The sequence below is a fragment of the Nelumbo nucifera genome, chromosome 8, assembly GCF_055504915.1.
Source record: "Nelumbo nucifera cultivar China Antique chromosome 8, China Antique-T2T, whole genome shotgun sequence".
NCBI lineage: Eukaryota > Viridiplantae > Streptophyta > Magnoliopsida > Proteales > Nelumbonaceae > Nelumbo > Nelumbo nucifera.
The window spans coordinates 2,113,766-2,130,182 of NC_142656.1; the positions used below are offsets into that span (position 1 = coordinate 2,113,766).

The following is a 16,417-nucleotide window of genomic DNA, read 5'->3' on the forward strand; positions in this document are numbered from 1 at the left end:
GTGTGTATAGCGTTTTTGCTTGCTGGATATCCCATTGCCATCTAGACCCTAACAAGGATTATGAAGATGTAGGTTCGTAGGCTAATCCAGTCTCGGATCAGGTAGGCACACAAGAAGAATACACCAAGTAATTTGAAGGCAAGTGTCAAAATATTTATCGTGTGATTAGAGTTGGCAGAATATGCTCACAATGGTGTGCCTATTGAACCCGGTCTCCTGCCCACATTTCTAAAGTTGGGTGGTAACCGATAAATAGTTGTCACACAAAAACAGAGACTGTGATCATATTTCCCAATCGCACTGATTTTCTTTGTTTTCTCACTTCATCTAGAATCATTGCTGCAGTGCTGTCCTGAATCCTAATGTATTACTACTATACTTAAAAACACACCTGGACCCTAGTTTTGGGCAGCACTGGTCGACATCGTGGTCGAAACCGAACCACTGACTAGATACCATATTCCAAGTCTGAGTCTCTGACCACCAACTTGATGAATGGGCAAACAACTAGATCCAGTAAGATGTATCATCACCAGGCAAAAAAACACTGCTGGCATCCAATAATCAAATATGATATCAATAGCTCAAGACCTCCTTGGTGCCCCCAAAACACGGAAGGCAGTAAGTTCAGGCTACAAAATACTCTTTCAGTTTTGTAGTCCAACTTCCAAGCTTGAACCCATCAACTGTGAGAAGGGCATTTAGCAAGGAATGAAATCATCAGAGCCACCAAAAAAATAACACAGGAATAAATAATAAATGTTCCTTTATTTATTTTCCTTTCCATTCCCTTTGTTTCATCAAGAAATCTGGAATAATAGCCAACCCAGTCTCGTTCATATTGTCTGGCCAGCCCTGCCATTTGACACTTTAAAATTGCCAATAGTGGCAAAATCTTAATTTGAAATTTCAGGGTGAGAGTATTGATTATTCCTGCAGGTGGAACACCTGCAGTAAGTTTCATGTAAAGAGATGGTAAAGCTTGCAGAGGGTATCAAAATAATAAGATGACAATGCACAATTTACCAGTGTTGGGACCTTTTAGCCGAAGTTGATTCCTTGTGCCAGTGGGAGTTCACTCCCGTAATTGATGGTACTGTCAAGAGTCATTAATTGGTCAGTGCCAAATCTAACTTGCATTCTAAAGTCTAAACTAATAGGAATAGGACTCAAAAAAAAAAAAAAAAACAAACTTTAATCAGTTTTACCATGTAGAACGCCGCATGTACTGCTTCCAAGAGTCACTTCCGGCTTCACGACCACCTCCAGTGGCCTTTTCACCACCAAAAGCACCACCAATCTCAGCACCGTTTGTGGGTATGTTTACATTCACAATACCACAGTCACTGCCATGTGGCCTGCATGACACTCAAATGTGAGAACACCCCAACTACTAGAAATTGAACTTAATCTAGCACATGAGACCAAAAAAAAGGCTACAGTGGGTTCCACAAATTTGTTTAAAATATAATCTATAATTTTGAAACCCTGAAAAAATGAGAGAAGCTGAGGAATGACCTGCTTACAGCAATTCATACGAAAAAAAGGATATTTAGTAATTCAGTGCCACAAGATTTTAACCTGTTAATTAGAGGTTATATATTCTACTCGCATCAACTTTTAAGGTATGACGGTTCTCCATTCTTATTCTATATTCTTTATAGAATGAGCTATCAAATCCTTTTTTTCATTCCCTAGAATGCTCGAAAACATGATTCAAAGTTTTTAATGTTTTTTCTTTGGTAGAAAACGTTTGCAATGTTTACATTTATCTATTTATGGATAGCCTGAATGGATTTTTAATTCAAGGGAACGAAAAAACAGGATTTGGTAGCTCATTCTATACAGAATATAGAATAGAATGGAGAACCATGGCTTCTACTGTTGACCTCAGATGGGACAAGTTAAATGAAGATGATCTTAAAAGTATCCGAGGAAATTAGAAATGTAAGTAATTTTTGCAGCTAGGCAAAGGGTTTAATGATGGATGTTACATGTATATTTTCTATTCACACATGATCACTGAAAGAAATGCATTTATGCTTGGCAGAGAAACTTAAACAAGTGGCTCATGCTCTTCTAGAACACCAACTGTCAGCTTTGTAGCAAGAACAATCCCTGGTCCCTGCATCTCAAGCTATTTCCCTTAAAATGAGATAAATGAGCTATTCCTTTCCCCGATATTGGTTATTTCCTTTCCATTGCTTTCATTACCACTGCTAACAAAAATATAGGATGCATGTGGTGAGGCAAAAAGGCAATCCCATCCCCCAAATTATGACAAAGAATGTTCATTAGTTCCAAATTTTGCTCCAAGAGATCCTGCGTTTAAGGGTAACTGGCTGCTGCACTGCACTAATTCTACAACCTTAAGTTTATGCAGTAATGTTAAGGACGCCTACCTGAATCTTCTACTCACCATTCAAAATAGTAATATGCACTTCATATACAGGAGAAAAATGCAATGATATACCAGAAGAGATATAGAACAATGATCAATGTATAACAGTAAGTCATTTGTTATCATGGATCTGAGTATTAATCTGGTACGTCATACACCCCTTGCAATGATAACATAACTAGAAACCACCAGAAAAGGTTTCATTTAATATCATGAGTTCAAGATAATCAATCAAATTTTCACCTTGCCATCAGATCAGAAATAGTAATCTGAAGAGAAGCAAAGGAAAACTTATTATAATCAGTGGGAAAGACCGGCAAGAGGCATTACATTTGGTAAAACCACCATCTAACACAGATATCAGTCCAAAAGGTCATGCATGCATTACAACAAAATAATTACTGACACCAGACATTAGCAAAGGAAGCTTGTTACTATCAGTACTTACCCAATCCATTTGAAGATAATTTCCGGTCTACGTGTGAAGATAGAACTACTTAATCCTTGTGGTACAGAATTGTTTATTTCAATTGCTTCTTTTAGTGTCTGCAAAAGGATTTCATTTTTATTCAATATAAATAAAAGAGATGGAGAAGACTGATCCAAACCAATTGAAAAACAAACTGAAAATATCGAGACAAAAAACAACTTTATAAATACAGTACCTGAAATTTCATCACATAAAGAACTGGAGCAAACAATTCTTCTTTAACTACAGCTGCACTTGGAGAAATTTCAACTATAGTAGGCTGCACAAAGTTTCCCTCAGATTCTATAACAGATCCTCCAGTGAGGATCTTTCCCCCCTGTATAAATTTAACCAATGAGAATGGAATCAAGGCTAAGTAAGTCTAAAAAAAAATGTTGTGCACAAGGGCTGTTTGATAACAGATGAAGTGATGGAAAAGAATGACTTATTGCTTTGTCTTTTATTTGATAAAATAATTAAAAAGTAAAACATTTGAGGGTATAGTAATTAACCCAACTTCAGATTAAGCTATTAAAGAGAATCCAACCTCCTTAGTAACTTATTCACTGAAAGACAAAACAATAAGTCAGTTTAGCCACTTCAGCTGCTATATAAAGACCCCCCCCCAGATGGTTTCAAGACTACCAATTTCACTTCGTATTTCAGCTTAACCTTTAAGTAATGCTAAACAGCATCTATGGAATGTGAAGAAGTTTTTGAGTGGTAACCACACAACAACAATCAATTGAACCTTGACGCTTTCAAAGGATTAAATCAAGAAATATAAGCTATTTTATTTATTTATTAGTGTATTTATTTGTTGTGGGATCCTTTCTGTTAGCCCTCCCATCCCTTTTTGTTTTACACGTTAAATAATTTTCTCTTACATTTCTTCTTTTTTTTTTGCTAGGAAGAAAGAGTACTTGTTGAATTATTTGACAGTAAGTCCTTAGTTTGAAATTTGTCAAGATCAATGTGGTTTTCAAGGGCTGAGAAAACAAATAACTCCCAAAAACATTCAAACGTGAAACAAGATTAACAGTCTCAGCTTTAGATTCTGTTAAAATTTGAAGACCTTTCTAATTCTGGGATCAGCTAGTAGATTTTCCCTTTTCAGTTCGGGAAATTCTTCCAAAGGTTGAAGGGGCCAAAAAAGCTCAGGGTAGACCAAAAAGGACATGGGTAGAAGTAGTAAGAAATGATTTAAGCACTAAAAATTTAATAGTGGATATGGCTTTAAATAGAACGGATTGACGAAACAGGATTCGTGTAGCCAACCCCATATAATCGGAATAAGGCAGGGATGAAATTCTTCCAAAGGACTTAAGGAAAAAAATGGCATTTCAAGAATTATCCAGTAGTTAATTAAGCAAATTAAATGGACGTATGGATACAGTTGCTATAATTTCAAAAGGGGGAAAACCAGATAATGTGTGAGCATGCATGCAAATAAAAGGCCAGTACCCAATGCATGTAAATATTGTAAACAATATGAAAGAGATTAACAAGAACAAAAATAAAATGAAAATTTAATCACTGATATCAATTGAATTGGATTGTAAGAGAGGTAATACATGCCTGAGACTTTATTATTTCAATGCCCTTTTCAAAGTTCTCTCTTGAAGCACGAGTATGCAGTGGCCCTAGGAGGGTACCTTTCTCCAAAGGGTCCCCAATTTTAACTTGTTTGTAGACTCCAATTAGTTGATCCAATACATTTTGATATATACTTTCATGAAGAAGCTGTAACCAAAAGAAAAAGGAGGAAACTTTGATTCTTTGGCCACATTGAAACTTTATAAATGCATGCATACACACAAAGTATTTTACCAGTCTACGACAAGTTGTGCAGCGTTGACCAGCTGTACCAACAGAAGCAAACAAAACAGAACGCACAGCTAGCTGGATGTCAGCATCATCCATGACAATTATGGCATTATTCCCACTTAACTCAAGCAAGCATTTCCCAAACCTCTCATTGACTGTTTGTTGAACCTTAAGACCCACCTGTGGTTGTAAACATGTGAGATGTACTAATGGAAACCCTTGTTATATGATTGAAAGTCAATAGAAATAAGAGCAAAATTGAAAACATAATATATAAAAGAAAATAAATGTATATTTGATCAAAAACTTAATAATAATAAGCAAGAAGTATATAAAAGAAGTCCTACATATATGTCAAAAGGAAAGAAGGTGAATTTTATAAAAAAAAATACAGTACGTGACTAAGATGTCAGACACTGTTCAGTTCAGATAATTTGGAACAAAGAAAAAATATTGTCTTTCTTGATATGAACAATCAGAATTCCATGTTAGGCAGGGAAACAGTATCAATTGCTAGCTGCAGCTACCAAGGGTAAAGGATAAAATACATGGTGCTTTTGTCTTAATCCATATTTATAATGGTACAAAACATGGTTTACATATGCATTAAAAACAGAACTATTCTTTCATGAAAAAACCATAGTTACTGCTACTAAAGAAACACCACAGAAGGATCATTGAAGATTTGTTTCAAGTAAAGCTCAGCGATAATGAGCACCGGAAACATTAATTGTTATTCTAAACTTTCAGGGGGAGGGTTGATTTTGATATTAAGTAAACCATCAGCTCAGTAGTTAGTAATTTAGTGCAATGAGAACCATTTCAAAAAGATTAAGACAAAGATAAATACCTTGGTACTTCCAGTGAACGAAACCAGTGGTATACGTGAATCTTTTGCTATTGCTTCACCTATTTCAGCACCCCCACAAAAGGAAGTAAAAATGGCACCTGGTAGGTTGTTCTTCTCTAGGACAGTAGCCACAATCTCTGTCATTGCAATAGTGATTAAAGGAGTCGTTGGGGCACCCTTCCTATGAAAGATAGCACAGTGAGTTCCATTGTAAAGAAGGGATGCTTTTAGGTTGAACAGATATAATGGAACTATAATTCAGGGCCCAGACAAGCTCCACCTCCAAACTTTGATTCACAGGTAAGTTTTGAGTCCAAAAGCAAACATGGACAAACTAAGCCACATTTGTTTGGGCTTTCATGGATCATAAACATAAGTATTTCAATGGCCTATGCCACTTGATGAAAGCTAAAATACATGAGATGCATACAGCTGACATGAAGTTGGGGAATAAACATACAACCAATCCCAATGAACTGACAGTTTGGATGATGCAGGAACCAGAGGATCAAAATTGAATTCTTTTGGATTTATTTTTGTGTTTTCAAGCAATGCAGGTATTTTGGTCATTTTACATGTAGGGGGGGTCCAACCTACTGGTTTAATTTGTCTAGCTGTAGCTTAGTTGTTTTTACAATTTTAGACTAATTAGTTAAGTAGCTAAGGAGTCCTTTAGTTTTATTTTTGTTGGGGTATGAGTGGTAGAATCCTTTTTCTTACTTTAGGAAGGAGTTTGGCTGATCTTAGACAACCTATGCATTTTTATTATTGCAAATATGTGATGAATGATATTGGAATGATTATAGGTGGCTGATGAGTGATTGATGATTTTTTTTTGCTCTTTTCTTTCTTTAAATCTTCTATCTAAATCTAATTCTAAAAAAAAAAAACCATTTACATACCACAAACACTTTACTAAAAGAGTTCATCTAACATAAGGATGAAAATTGATTCAGATACATTTATTATTCAGTTAACATAAAAAAAGATTCATGTTTTCCATACTTGTATACTAAATAAGACAACCCTGTACACCCCATTTCTAGGGTGAAATCCAGGCACAGAAATTTGAGAAGCAGAGCATATAAGGTGTTGTAAACTTACCAGACAACACAATTTCCACAGACTAATGCAATGCAGGCATTCCATCCTACACCAAACAATGTAAAGAGGTCATGTAATGGAAGAAATGTTTAACCATCAAACTTATAAGAATTGAAACCCCATGCCCTCCTTTTAGGCTTGCCTTAAAGCAAAGCCCAAGGAAAACATTGATGCTCAACCTTCAGGTTCATACCTACAGAAAATGCATTTCATATGCTACTTGGAGTAATGTTCTCTAAAGTGGCCACTTGGCACAGAAAGCGCCAAGGATAAGGTCCATATTCAGCTCAACCCTCCCAAGACCCTGGATAACCAGGACCCACATTGGGAAATGACCCCCTTATATTTTAGGGGTTCTCTCTTTTATTGAAGGAGAGAGTGCTTAATGTCGTTGGTGGGTGGTATTTATATTAGTTGAAGTAAGGTGTTCTCATCAGAACAACAAGTTAAAGACAAATTAAATTCATGTGGGAGCCATCTAAATAAAATAGCCCCTCTTTTGGCCAGGCAACAAGATTTCTGATTGCCCTCCATGACTAGGTGAGCCATCTAAAGACAAAGCTCTGTTATAGTTCATCTCGGGGCCATTTGGCAAGCCTTTTGGGAAGATCTTCTGGTAGCTCTGACAGTCAAAAGGCACACTGAGCTTTTGCATGAAGATCTGAGCAGCCTGAAGCTAGCTTGGCTACCGCATGTCTTTCTGTGCATCTTTCCATGTCTTTCCGCGCGAGAATAAAGTGAGAAAGACGTGAAAAGCTCAATTTGGAGCTTCCTGAAATCAGCCCAAAATGGGCTTCTCGCATCTTTTTGGCGCACCAACTTTTGGCGGCTAGATCTGTTATGAACTAAACAGAAAAAGACCGCGGCACAGTCTGCCCGGCTTGTATACAGCCGAAAGACCGCACAGAAAGACACACTAAACGGGCCCTAGTAAGTGTTGACTAAATGCCATAACCATCTGATTATCTGACATCTTGAAGATATAGTTCTATCGCTTTGTATTGCTAAAAGAGATTAATTTCTTTTTCATGCCAACATAGGCATACAATTACTGAAAATGATATAGAAAAAACGGGGCAAATAAAACGACATCATGAAAGCATGCATCAGGTGGTACAGTGGAAATTATAACATTCATCATTCATGCATTGCATGTGCCTCCAAGTATGACACATGAAAGTAACCTAAAAATCTCTAAAAAAGTTATTATTACCAGAAGAAATAGATGGAGTTGACATTTAAGTAATGTTTACTTCATCTATGTTAGCATACTTTATTAACCAACAGTAATGATAACATGGCAAACTTTTGCAATCTGTTGGATAATTTGGAGGGAAAGGAACATGAGAATATTTGAGAGGAAGAAATATAACAATGGAAATTTTGTGTGTGTGTTTTTTTATCAGCAACTCAAAGAATTTTATTAGATCTTAAAATGAGAATTGTACAAGAAGTTGTTAGAAATAACACCCATTACAGCAAAGAACCCCTCCACCAAACCATTAGCAGACCTCCACTGAATTTGCATATGTCTTGACAGCATCTTGAACCACCTGAATTCATTTCTGAAGTGCCATAATACCCTTCTCCTTTTTTCATCCAGCCAATAACTACTTTTGAGTCCCCTTCTACTGTAAATATTGTAATCCCCATTTCCTTGGCTTTTTGCACCCCAAAAATAGCCACCATGAACTCAGCTTTCACTGAATCACCCTGCTCAATAGGCCCCGAAAACAAGCCACAAATGTTCCCACTCCCGTCCCTAATCACTCCTCCAATTCCAGAGGGACTCAGATTACCAAAACTACTTCCATCACAGTTAAGTTTCATCCAACCTTCACTTGGGGGAGAATGAACCTCCAAAACCGTCCAAAACCTTTTGATTCCTAGAAGAAGAAAGGGCGATTGATCCCTTATTCCTAAAGAAGCCTTTCACTGAAAAATCAGAGAATAGTTTCAAAGCCTTCACCCAATGAACAACTCTAACTATGGAAAAATTGTTGGTAGCATTTTCTCTATGATACAAGAATAATATTAAGCTCACACTGAATTTGAAGATTTGGAGAGATTATCTTTTGTAGCTGATTTAAGTCAACTTTAAATATTGTAAATGTTGAAAATTAATTGTTCTTTGTTGTTTCGTTTCTGATATAAGTTGCTTTGCCTCTTCACCTTGAGTGTAATCCTAATCTTTTCTTCTAATAATTTTTTATTACCAAAAAAAGAATATCATCACAATCCCACACATTGGAGGACACTGTTTTTAAACCTGTAGAAATTTAGACAATTTTTCATATTTTAGAGGAAGCATAACAAGTTTGCAATATAGCTCATTTGGAATTTGAAATATTACTGATTTTGTCCATGGACTTTTAGAAAAGATATCCAAATTTCTACTGAGACACATTAGATCCTAAATTCTGTTGATTTATCAATGGGTCAGCATCATCATCATCCAAGCCTTACCCCAACTATATGGGGTCAGCAACAATGCAACATGAATCCAGTTTCGCCATTCCATTCTGTTTAATGCCATATCCATTATTAAATTATGGGCACTTGAATCATTTCTAACTACTTTGATCCATTTCCTTTTTGGTCTACCCCTAGCCCTTCTAGCCCCTTCAACTTGCAGCAGATCACTTCTTTCTTATGGGTACTGTTGGTTGTCTTCTATACATATGACTAAGCCATCTTGGTCTCCTTTCTTTCATTTTATCACCTATTGGTGATTTGGTGCTACTCCTAGGTCTTTTGAATGACTTGGTTTTTGACCTTATCCTTTCTAATTTTTCCACTCATCCATCTCAGCATACACATTATACAAAAAAATTGTGACCAAGATAAAAGATGTTATTGAAATGATAAATAACATATGCCATTCATGGGTTCACTCATTAGGCTCCTAAAAGAGCTCAAACAAATATCATGGCATAGTTGTTCCTCATCCTGATCTAAACATGCATCAAGGAAGATTCCCTGGCTTCAATTTAACATGTTTTTTGAATGAACAGTGTAAATCTAATTTACCTATCTTTTTCCTGTCGGTGTTTAAAATCCCAATGAAGGTTGCTAATAGATTGGAGAAGTTAATGAGAGATTTCCTGTGGGAACCGGGAGAGGAAAAGAGGGATCATAGAGTTAGCTGGGAGATAGTTTGTAGGAATAAGACATGTGGTGGTTTGGGGCTTGGGAATATTAGGAGAAGAAATATGACTCTGTTGGAAAAGTGGTTGTGGAGATTCCCCTTGGAGAATGAGAAGTTATGGGCTAGAATAGTGGCAAGTATTCATGGGCTGGAGCATAATGGATGGGACGCTGGAATCAAAGCTAGGACCACAAGCAATTCTCCTTGGAAAGCCATTCATGACCTGCTACCAGTTTTCTCCCCTAATATCAGGTATGATTTGAATTCCGGTAACTTCATAAAATTTTGGGAACAAACCTGGGTGGGGAGTGCCCCTCTAAAGGATCAGTTTCCTTCTTTGTTTGTTCTTTCTGATCTGAAAAATGAGTCAATCTCGTCTTTTACCACCCCGTCCTCTTCCACTTCTGGGATTGGGTGGAACTTTGGTCTAAGAAGGGATTTGAGGGACTCAGACTTTTGACATTATTTTGAGTCTTATTGTAATTCTTGATAACGTTGTCTTAGACCCCACTAGGGCGAATTCTAGAATTTTGACACCTCCCAACGGCATTTTTTCTTGTACTTCTTCCTTCAAAGTCTTAAGTCAGTCCACCAGTCCTACCTTCCCTCCTTTTCCTATTGATGAGGTTTGGTGCAGAGCAATACCTCCTAGGGTTGGTAGTTTTTGTTGGGAAGCCTATCTGGAAAGAATCAACACTGGTGATCTACTCCAAAAGAAGAGATTCAATACTTGTTTGTCACCTCAGTGGTGTGTTCTTTGTAAAGCGGATGGGGAGACTGGTTTTCACCTACTGGTGTCTTGCCATTTTGCGAGGTCAATTTGGGAATGGGCTTTGTCCCTATTTGGATGTAGTTGGAATACCCCATCAGACTTGCAAGGCCTTTTTTCCCCTTCTCTTTTCAGGTGGCGGATAAAAAGGGGAAGCAGTAGATTTGAGGGCTATCATTCATATTAGGGCGGTACAGTGGCTGAAATCTTTGGAGCTTTTCACAGATTACACTGTGGATGACATGTTGAGGAAGTGGGGTGAAATTGCAAATTGCACACAGACTAAGTCAGTAATGAGTGTGGCTTGGACCCCTCCACCTAGTGGATTCGTGAAACTAAACTTTAATGGGTGTAGCAGGGGAAATCCGGGACAATCGGGGATTGGGGGTGTTTTTAGGGATGAAAATGGGGTCATTTCTGCTATGTTCTCAGGCCCAATTGGAGTGGGTGACTCCCTTAGAGTTGAGATCTTTGCAGTTATGGAAGGAGTACAAAAAGGTAAGGAGTTGAACATCAGGAAACTCTTAATTGAAGGGGATTTAGAGGTGGTGATAGGGTGGTTGATTAAAGATCACAATGGCTTATGGAAGTACAATAATGAGAGGAGGAAATTCAAGTGGCTGGTGCGGGAGATGGAAGTTAAGATACTTTGGGTTAAAAGATCGGCTAATTTCCTAGCTGATGGTTTAGCTAAACAAGGGGCAAAAAGGGATTCACTTTTTTGGGTTAAGCTGTAACTATAGTGTGTTTTCTTTCTTTTTTTCTTTTCTTGAGGTTCTTTGTTGCTCTTGGAAGATAAGCGTGTTTGTCTTCCTATTGTAAATCTTCTTTTGATGAGTTAAAGAAAGTGTTATTGATCAAAAAAAATAAATAAATAAACAGTGTAAAAAACTCACCCAAAACAGCACATGGGAAGTTGAAAGCTGTAATTACACCCACTATTCCAAGAGGATTCCACACCTGTGGTATACAGACCATGTGTTTGCACAATGTTATGAATAATGTTCAAGAGAAAACAAAATTGTTACCAATAATGCTTTGCTCATAAATTGCTACAATGTGCAGGTAATTTTAGTAACCCTAGACCAAAGTCAGAGACATGCACCAAACCTCTAACATCATGTGATTTGGACCTGTTAACAGAAAATACAATGAAAGTCTATTAGAAAAACAAAAACATGGTGGGAAAAGAAACCTCCAGTGAAAACCCTGATACTGAAAAGGCATGCCAAACCAAGCTACAGATAAGAAGAGTAACCAGTATAATTTTTGACTTACGCTCGGAGGGAATAACCGATCCATTTAGTTGACGACTTAGCCCAACAGCATAATCACACATGTCAATAATTTCCTACAAACAATTGAATATCAGGGGTCAAGAGAAAAGACTGTGGTCTTAAAAACCAGCTCAGTTCTAATTGAAAGAAAACTGAAAATCATGTTCCAACTTCATTCAAGTCATTAAATGGCACATATACAAAGTAACATACCATCCAACAAGTGGTTGCAAATCTGTTTATAGTGCTTAAGCATTATAACAAGTGATGGTTTATCAGAACATGTGGCAAAAATTGCAGTTAATTTGGAGCCAAAATCCAACGACTAGCTCCTAGATGCGTATAAACCCACAAGATATGTGGCAAAAAAGAAAAGAATAGCATGAACAAGTAGCACATTATTAAAAAAATGACTAATAAAGTAATGACTACTAACTAAGGAGTTTGTACTCCAGCAAAGGAATTTCATAAACAATGCGGCCTGAAAAGCAGCTGTTGAATATGGAGTAAAGATATGATCGGAAATTCTGCGGCATCCATATTCCATGATTTGAAAAATAACTATGAAACAAACAGAGATGATGATGTGAAAAGAAAAGTAACGCAACAGACCTGAACCTCTCCTATTCCTTCAGGAAGCATCTTCCCCATCTCAAGCGATACAAGCCTGCCAAGATGCTGCAGTTTGGATCTCAACACGTCACCTATCTGTCTAACAATTTCACCTCTTTTTGGCGCAGGAACCTGATAGGAATGAAGGTTCCTAAAACTCTTAGTTCTAAATCGCATGGCTATAGAACAGTGAAGCACCATATACAACTATCTAATGTTCAATTGTCAATTAAATCTAGGATGCATAAAAAGTTCAGAGATAATCTCAAAAAAGCATCATCTTGAACGATAATCTCACTTGCATCCATATCTTCGCCGCTTCGTTGCAAGCCTGCAGACCTTCCTCATAATCACTAAGGGATGCTTCCGCAACTTCAGCAATGATCTGAATCAACAAGAGGGGTCAGTAGAGAAGTTCTAGATGAAATATTTTACTAATTACTAATGAACGTAACAGAAACACAGCTTCTCAACCAAATGAAGTAGGTTTTGTGTGTAAATGATTCCTTCCGACGACGACAGTAAAGGGTGAATGGTTATTTGAATCAAGAGAACGTCCATAACACCCTATGCTGATAAGGTCCACATTCCACTCTAAAAATCAAATTTTTATTTGATCCTCCGGCGAACAAAAGTCGTTGAGCAAGATAAACAAATTATCTTTTCCACAGGAAAAGAATGATGACCCGTCCCCAGATCAAGTGTTAATATCTCGATAAACCGATTAGATTCGATTTTAATAGGGTTTAATCGAAGACTGGAGAATCCAAACCTGATTGTTTGCAGGATTCACAGAAGAAACTGTAGGACCACTACCCTTCCACACCCCATTGACATAACAGCCCGGATTGCGAGGACCCAAGCCCAGCTCCTTGAGAAATTCATACTCTTTCCTCGCAAAACCCATCTCTGAAATAATTGCCAAGAGTGATTTAGAAAAATGGATAAAGCTATACGCAGAGAAAAAGATGAATCGATTGGGGAACTGGGGGTAAATGTTAGGGAGAAAAGGAGGGAAGAGATGAGGATGAATTTGGTTACGCAAGTAGAAATGGAAGTGAAGACTGAAGAGTTTCACAAGTAATGGTTGATATGATTCGATTGGAAGGATATGATGTAGGATACAACCACCCGTCTCACTTTACAAGTATATATACGATTGATCATCAGTAAGCAATTTACAATTGGAACGTGTCAGAGTGCATCGACTCGATGACACTCAAAAACAAGAAAATTTGATGCAACTGCCACGTCCTTTTTTGTCCTTTTATTATTGTATTTTGTATTTTAATTTTTCTTTGTTGACCAAACAAAATAACTCACTCCCCATTGCAATTATTGGATATGTATAGCCAAAGCCAATCCATTTAGATCAACTTGCAGCCAAAAAAAAATCCATTTAGATCAACCAAACCATCTATGATCTATCTTATAGCCACTGTAACTTGATAATGGAAGAAAAGGGATCCAGCTTCCAATTTTGGAGCAGGTGCTTGACCAGATAGGCAGATACCAATTTCCATTAGTGGGTTTCTGAATTTAGTGTGAAGAAGAATAACCAGACTTAACTTGATTACTTGATTTTCTACTAGAAAATCACAGTTAGCACGGAGGAGGGGAAGAGGTTTAATAAGAATAAGAGAATGGGCCAGATGGCCGTTATAAAGTGTCATCTCCATCAGAGGTCCCCATCATCTCTAGTCTCTGTCTCTTTTGATAAGTAGAAGTTGTCATGAATTTGAATACCCAACTGGAGTGAGAAATATCAATCGAGTTGTTTAAATTTATTGTTGATTTCTGGGCATCTCACCAGGGACGATAAGTAGCTTGTTGATTTCAAATGCCCCATCGAATGAATGACATATTTACTTCATTACACATCTCTGAGGTTCCATTGCTTTATTTTGTTTTGCTTCTTACACAGTTACACGAAATTTGCTTCCATTATTGCATGTCTTCCGCCTCACTTTTCAGCCATGTCTAATTGTGTGTGGAGAGCAGGAACGAATAGCCAATGTGATTTCTCACTTCCCAGATACGACTTCATCTATTCATCTTATAGTTTTATTTTTTGGGGGGCGAAAGAGAAATGCTTCATTGCATAGTCACTTTGTTATAAGAAGTAGATAGGCCTCTTCATATACCATATTATCCCCTATAGTAACACACTGTCTAATATTCAAATGTTGCCAGTTGGCCCGCCCATGATCACAGTGAGAGTAAATCCTGAGTGAGAGGTGATTTTTTAGGGAAATTTATGCTTTGATCTCTCCTAAGTTTTTATTGGTTTTCTGAATATATTGTCCCAAATTCTCACCTAGCAGAAAATACAGAAGCTTTAGGGCTGAGGACTCAGCAGGCAGAGCATAAAGTCCACTGGCCCTGCCACGAAAAGCCTACACAATTCCATGGGTTTGATCCCCAACCCTGTGGAAGGATGCTGACTGACCATCTCAACCATTTTGGTATGGACTATTTATCTAACCAAATACATACATACATACCCAATTTATAAGGCTTTGAGCTAGGGGGGCTTTTTTAAATAAGTATCAACTTTTAACAGACTTACCACCGTGAAAGGTTTTTACTTATGAGGGGGCTTTTTTCAATAGTATCTAGATTTTGCTTATTTACCCCTACTCACCAAACCAAGGAGGGGTTTATTTTAAAAAACTGTCTTATTTTTGCAAATTTATCATCACTCTTCAAATTTTATAATTAGGAGGGGCCTTTTTTCAAAAAGTATCCAGTTTTCACAGATATACCACGACTCCACAAGTTTTTTAGCTAAGAAGGGTCTTTATGTAAAAAAAAAAATCTAAAATTTGAAATTTTAACTGGACTCGACAAGGTTTTTACGTAGGAGGGGACTTTTTTCAAAAAATATCCAGATTTCTTAGATTTACCATGACTCTACACATGTTGTTCACATTTTCAAAAAGAAAACCCACTCCTCATATACATAAATTGCATTTAACTACATTTAAATTTTTGAACTCATACATGTAATACTCTAAGACAAGTGCCATACACTCAATAATAGTTCTTTAGAAATACATGAGAAGTGGGAAGCTCACATTCTCATCCATTCCTAAAAAAATGCAAGAAATGTAGAAGTGATTATCCACAACCCACAACCACTTCAATCTACTGCAATTTCAATAGTTAGTTTTATTTGAATTTCAAATATAAATATAATTATTAGACAAATAGTGAAACAACCAATGAGATTTCCCAGAACCTAAACAATATCATCTCCTAAATTATCTCTAATTCCTATTTATCTTCTAAATTATCTCTAATTCCTATTTATCTTCTAAATTATCTCTAATTCATATTTATCTCATAAATTATCTCTAATTTAATAGAGAGTTTCTCTCATAAATTATCTCTAATTTAATAGAGTCTCTCATAAATTATCTCTAATTCCAATTTATCCTCTACCCTACTTTTTATCTATATCTATCTAAAGAAAGTTTGGGTTAAAAAATTTAAAATTTATTTAAATATTCTAACAAAATCATATAATATAACTTTAAAATATATATTAAAAACACAACAAATAATTTTATATTTTTATAAAATATATCACAAAATTATGTACTAACAATTTAAATTATTTTTTTCTGTATTATCGATTCAAATGTTTTTCAAATATTTAATAATATGTAATAGCTTTAAATAAATAAAATTTAAATAACAAAAAAATTTAAATATTTTATAGATTATTTTAATATTTAAATAACTAAATATTTATCATAACTAGATTTTAAATAGTTAAAATAACAAAATTATGTAATAAATTTATAAAATTTCTTAAAAGTATAAAAATAATTATAACATAATATTGAAATTAATAATAATTTAATATATTACAAAATTAATAATGAAATTATGTAATAATAGTATAAATTATGATTTTATCTATACTTAAATTCAATAAATAATTAATATTTTAAA

At 36.1% G+C, this 16,417-nt stretch overlaps 1 protein-coding gene across 2 annotated transcripts; it reads right to left on the reverse strand.

The window, feature by feature from the left end:
* Positions 1 to 551: 551 nt before the first annotated feature.
* Positions 552 to 13,663, reverse strand: ALDH7B4 (aldehyde dehydrogenase 7B4). 2 transcript variants are annotated; one of them, XM_010263524.3, is made up of 15 exons: positions 13,230 to 13,663; positions 12,756 to 12,842; positions 12,458 to 12,589; positions 11,847 to 11,919; positions 11,679 to 11,701; positions 11,465 to 11,528; positions 6,652 to 6,697; positions 5,548 to 5,728; positions 4,701 to 4,877; positions 4,449 to 4,613; positions 3,067 to 3,207; positions 2,850 to 2,947; positions 1,209 to 1,358; positions 1,027 to 1,096; positions 552 to 933 (listed from the first exon to the last, which is right to left on the reverse strand). In XM_010263524.3, exons 1-14 carry the CDS (start codon positions 13,362 to 13,364, stop codon positions 1,042 to 1,044), a joined length of 1,527 nt encoding a protein of 508 aa, XP_010261826.1. In that variant the 5' UTR covers positions 13,365 to 13,663; the 3' UTR covers positions 552 to 933; positions 1,027 to 1,041. The 2 variants fall into 2 exon arrangements, with proteins under 2 accessions (XP_010261826.1, XP_010261827.1); XM_010263525.3 differs by having other exon boundaries at positions 552 to 948.
* Between the last annotated feature and the right edge of the window lie 2,754 nt (positions 13,664 to 16,417).

Excerpts from the sequence above, each read along its gene's own strand:
- ALDH7B4 (XM_010263524.3), bottom strand. The coding sequence starts at position 13,364 with ATGGGTTTTGCGAGGAAAGAGTATGAATTTCTCAAGGAGCTGGGCTTG. Across the intron at positions 12,590-12,755 it reads CGGCGAAGATATGGATGCAA|GTTCCTGCGCCAAAAAGAGG; the intron begins GTGAGATTATCG and ends CATTCCTATCAG. Across the intron at positions 5,729-6,651 it reads TGTGGAAATTGTGTTGTCTG|GAAGGGTGCCCCAACGACTC; the intron begins GTAAGTTTACAA and ends TATCTTTCATAG.